A 5,610-nucleotide genomic window follows, 5' to 3' on the forward strand; every position below is an offset into this window, starting at 1 on the left:
CTTCTTCTTTTTTTTTTTTTTTAGAATTATGTATTTAATTTTATTATTATTTTTTAAAAATGTGCTACAGGGCACATGTGCTTGACAGAGAGCAAGCCACTGGGTCTAGGACTCAGACTGCAGTTGGCCATGTGAGAGTCCAGCACCTTAACCACCATGCCACCTGCTGGCCCTCTAGCCCATCTTACCACCGAATGCAGTTATGGGCCAGAGAACCCTTGCTTGCTTACAAGACCTCACTATCCCTTTTGGTGGTGGAACAATTGCTCATTGCATGAAGTTCCATTGGAGAAGAGAGAGTGTCTAGGAAGGCAGCCTATGATCCAGCAGAGTCTTTTAACTGTGCTCAAGACTCCCTTGATGGTGGTTGGGGATGAGAAAGACTAGTGTCGTCATCAGTGATGGGTCCCCTCGATGCTCGAATGGTTCTTGGTGTCTTAAGCGATCTCTGCAGGCCTGCTTCCTGTCTTCACCCAAGCCCATAACCTTGGCGGTAGCTATCCGTCTTTGGAGGAGAAAATTTGATGTTTTTACATGAGAAATCAGCTCTAGCTAATGTTCAATGCCGACAGGAACATACCCCAGTTGCTGGAGGGTGGTCCACTCAAGTCCCTATCACTCCATTTGTCCCTAAAGGCGGCTGGCCTCAGATTTCATCCCCGAAATCCCATGAAGTCTTGGAGCCTTTGGGAGCCTCTTATTTGTATATGTACAAGCCGACACAATGAAAAATGTACTGTCTCTCCTCCTAATGGCTGCATTCATTGTCTTGAGGGATCATTTTCTGAGTTCACAAGGTATATTTAAGTTAGGAAACAGACATAACTCATTCTGAGATAACTTATTCAGAATTTGAGCTTCCTAGTTTGGGATTGATGATTGTCCAGTTGATAGACCTGTGACATTTGAATGGAGGAAGGCCTCATTTTGAAACACATTGTAGTGACTGATATGCTCTGTTCTCTGGAGCCTGAGTGGCTCAGTTACTTCTGGAAGCTGAGGGGCCAGACATACGCGTCCAGGGAGGGATCTGGCCCTATGGTGCTGCTGTTCCATTTCCTTTCTTGGGATCAAAGCTATTTGCATCCAACCATGCAAATGAACTAGGGGTGCCCAAGTGACCCAGCAAGGGAACAACGCTGGCCTTATCTACACTCAGATGACTTCAAGGCCACAGCCAGAGACACGTCACAGAGGCCTCCTCTTATTGCCAGTCCTTGCCTCACAAAGAGGAAGACAGCCCATTCACCTGCAAATGGGAATGCAAATACCAGATTTCCAAAGCGGAAGACCTGATGGAGTCTATCTTTATGGATTGATTATATTTTGATTGTTTTATTTTTGAGAGAGAGATTTTTACTATAGGGTGTGGACATGTGTGCTCGCCAGAGAGACAGAAAAAACCAGGGACAAAAAGTGAAAAAGTGAAGTCACACCCTACCCCCCGCCCCTGCCAGGGGATGGTCATGCCTCAATCCCATCTCCCTTCCCCTCTCAGGATTTTAGGCACGCATGCACACACACCCAGCATGAGTTTTAACTCGCCGGGTACGGGACTCAAACAGTGACCACCTAGTTGGGAGTCCAACCATATAACCATGACGCCATCTGCTGGTCCCACTTTTGATTTTTAAAGCTTTTTTTTTTTCCTTTTTATTTACAGAAGCCGTGTGGAAGTGGTGATCTGAATGCCTCTATGACATCGCAACATTTTGAAGAACAATCTGTGAGTGGTGTTCCTTAAAAACCAGCATGGAAGTGTTTATCGCAACTATTGCAACATTTCCCATCAGATGTTTGAGCTTCCCTTCCTTTGCCTTTTGTATTCCTAAAGAATACTGAAATAGATCTGCCAACAGAAATGGGCCTTGCAAATTTTAGCTGGAAGAGATTAATTCAATGTCGATTGATTTGTCAGACTGGGATAGATCCCTCTAAAAATACAATGCCGCGATGAAGCTGAGCTAGATAGCAAATGAGACAAACATTTTGAAGTGCTTTGAAGCTTGGGAAAGAAGGCTGTCAAGCCTGGCTTAGCCATAGGATCGATTAATTGAATGTCCACTAAGAGAATGATAAACGATTGTATCTTTTTCTTTCTCTCTCTGAAGAAAGGCAATCATTTGAACTGGCTCAAGACTAGACTTGAATTCATGTAATATTCAAAAATAGACTTGCCTTGGACAAAGTGGTGCTTCCCTGGAGAGGGGAGTGAGTTGAGGGGAGGTGACACTGAGGATAAGAGGAGGGGACACACTTAGTGGGTACCAGGGAATAGATGAAAAAGTTAAGGAAGCTAGGAGGGTATTGGACAGCGTGTACCCTTGTGGACACAAGTGGGTGCGTGTGTCAGATGGCTCTGTGGGGTGAAGAAGGGATGAGATGAATGTAGAGAATGGAAATTGTCTTCCATGGGGAGGAAGTCTACCAGTCTAGTCGGAGAGGCTGACGGGAAAGGGGAGAAGAGAGATATTTTACATCTGAATTGGGGAATGTGAGCGTGTATTTTCAGCCTTCCACAGAGCCATCCTACAGATGTGTTTCTGCTCACTAGTTCCTCTCTTTCCTCCATGGGTTTTGAGATGAATGTAGAGAATGGAAATTGTCTTCCATGGGGAGGAAGTCTACCAGTCTAGTCGGAGAGGCTGACGGGAAAGGGGAGAAGAGAGATATTTTACATCTGAATTGGGGAATGTGAGCGTGTATTTTCAGCCTTCCACAGAGCCATCCTACAGATGTGTTTCTGCTCACTAGTTCCTCTCTTTCCTCCATGGTTTTTTTGTTTGTTTGTTTTTATTTAAGAGAGCTGTTTGCTGTAGGGCACATGCACTTGCAGAGACACAGAGAAACCAGAGACACAGAGAAAGACTGAGAGACAGAACGCGAGGGACCCCCTCCCTCCCGGGGGCGGGAATGACCATGCCGCAATCCTCTCTCCTCCAGTTTCCTCTCAGGGTCTTGGGCACACGTGCGCCCGTTGTGAGTTTCAAGCCACTGGGTCTGGGACTCAAACTGTGGTTGACTACATGGGAGTCCAGTGATGTAACCATTACACCATCTGCTGGTCCCTCCACCACGAGTTTTAGTGGATAGTCTAAAGATTGCCCAGAGATGGGCAGTCTCACTTACTGGATCACCCGGAAAGTCATGATGCATTTTTGCATAGAAGGATATGTCATGACTTTACCGATGACCTGACACATAATTCTTGGAAAATTCATTTTAAAAGATATAATCATGATAGCCTCTGGATTCTGATAAAAATCCCATTGGGAAGAAATGCAAAGGACCCGTCAGTAGAGCAATATAAACAAATTGTTAAAGTAGGTTGGACTTGCCGATAACAACTGACCCTAATAGGGACCTTTCTAATTCTCCCCTATTAAATTTAGAAATATCTCTGAGGTCTGGCCCTATGGCCTATTGGTTAAGGGAGCCAGATCCCACATGCCCCCCTATGGTTTCAATCCTGGCTCTGGTGGCCTGGTGTGTAAGTGCATGCCCCATAGGATGGAGAAGTATAGGAGATGGGATTGCAGTGTGACCACACCCCACTGGAGAGTAATAGCTTCCCCTCTTTCTCTCTCTGTCTCTCTCTCTGGTACATGAGCCCTCTGACAACTAAAGAAAAAGAAATGCCTTTGAAAGTGTCCTTGTGGGGGCCCAGGGACACAGTTAAGACCCAGGGACTTAACTGTCTTCTCCTTCTTTGCAGACGCTCCGGGAAGCAGGCGATGGCTTGAGTAACCTCCCCAGCCCTTTTGCGTACCTCCTCACCATCCACCTGAAGGAAGGCCGTAACCTGGTTGTCCGAGATCGCTGCGGTAAGAACCGGCTCCATTAGGCTGCTCGTGGCTGGAAGCCTTCTCTCCTTACTCTTGCATGAATGTTATAGTCAGACTTTTCCAACTCGGCATGGTTCAGCACAGACCAAGACTCCAATCTAAGTACAAGATGTTTGCTGTGAATTATTTAAACGTACCTAACCTACCATCCGTTTTACTTAACGATACTATTAATCACACAGAGCTTTATATCTGTATATAGCAATTGCTCCTAAAAAGTGTTCCCTTAATCCTACTTCTTGGAGATGGGAATACACTCTTACAAAGAAAGGACTTCAAAAGTAACATGGAAAAGTGGAATTCAAGTATGAGTTTATTTTGGTGACAAACATTTTGAATGCATACATAGGCAATATGCCTTATGAGAGATTATTGTCTATAAACTTTTTTTTTTTTTTGGAGAGGTTTTTGCTATAGGGTGCATGCACTCTCCAGAAAGACAGAGACAGACAGAAAGTGAGAAATCACCGAATGGCCATACCACAATCCCTTCTCCTCCATTTTCGTCTGGGGATCTTGGCATTGGCATGAGTTTAAGCCACCGGGTCTGGGGCTCGAACTGTGGTCGACTACATGATAGTCCAGCAACATAGCCATTATGCCAACTGCTGGTCCCACCTATAAACTTTTGAAGACCTGTATGAGGTCATCAGACCTACAAACTGAAGGAAGCAACTAACCCCTCTGTCTGCCTGGAAATCCCAAAGGATTCTCTCTAATAGCTATTGTGTGTTTTTAATTGCTTTTTCACCTGTTGCGTACCTCTTTTCTGTGTGTATAATACATATACCTGCACACAAGTTACACACTACATAACAACTCTTCGGGAAACAACACACTGTCTATACTACCGTGGTTCCATAAGATTATAAAGGAGCTGAAAAATTCCTATCACTAGACAAGCAGGTGGTATGGAGGTTAACATGGCTGGATCCTACATGGTGAGCTTTGTGGTTCAAGTCCTTGACCCAGGAGTTTGAGAATGACACCAGGCATGTATGTGTACATGCCCAAAATCTCAAGAGGAGAGTGTAGGAGAAAGAATTGTGACATAACAATCCCTCCTTGGGGAGTGTTTTCCCACTCCTCTTATCCTCTCTCTCTCTGGCGAGTGCACGTGCCCTATAGCAAAAACTAACGTAAAAAAAAAAAAAAGCCCAGGGTCAGCAGATGGCATAGTGGGTATGTTGCTGGACTTCCACATGGCCAACCGTGGTTCAAGTCCCAGACCTGTTGATGTTGAACTCACACTGAGGGAACATGTGTGGGTCCATCCCCAAGATCCCAGGAGGAGAATGGAGTAGAAGGGATTGTGGCATGGCCATCCCCCCAGTGGGCGATTTCTCATTTTCCCTCTTAAAAAAAAATAAAATAATGATTTAACTTTATTTATTATTATTGTCATTTTCTAGTTCAAGCAGAGAGCAAAAGTGAGAAAGCAACCTGCCAGGTCCAGAAGTTAAACTGTGGTCAGCCATGTGGGAGTCTAGCACTCTTGACCACCACGCCACCTGCTGGCCCCTCGCTTTCCCTCTCGCTGTCTCTCTCTCTCTGACAAGTTCACACACCTTCAGACAAAAACCTCTACAAAAAGAAAATTCCTGTCACCTAGTGACATTGTTGCCGTCATAATGTCCTAGAACAATGAATCACTTACGAGTTTGTGGTGATGTTGGTGCTACGGCGTGTGTTGATCGTACACACCGTGCTGCCAGTCATGTAAAAGAACAGGCGATGCTAGGTTTGAAGGCTTTTCAGGAACGGA

At 45.2% G+C, this 5,610-nt stretch overlaps 1 protein-coding gene across 1 annotated transcript in view; it reads left to right on the forward strand.

Annotated features, from left to right (window-relative positions):
- MCTP2 (multiple C2 and transmembrane domain containing 2) overlaps nucleotides 1-5,610 on the forward strand; it is a 279,496-nt gene that overhangs the window by 73,408 nt on the left and 200,478 nt on the right. Inside the window, exon 4 of the mRNA XM_006142677.3 lies at nucleotides 3,716-3,824. Within this exon, the coding sequence (XP_006142739.1) occupies nucleotides 3,716-3,824 (109 nt within the window). The remainder of the gene's footprint in view (nucleotides 1-3,715; nucleotides 3,825-5,610) is intronic.

Source organism: Tupaia chinensis, unplaced genomic scaffold (genome assembly GCF_000334495.1).
Source record: "Tupaia chinensis unplaced genomic scaffold, TupChi_1.0 Scaffold000078_1, whole genome shotgun sequence".
NCBI classification, from domain to species: Eukaryota; Metazoa; Chordata; class Mammalia; order Scandentia; family Tupaiidae; genus Tupaia; species Tupaia belangeri.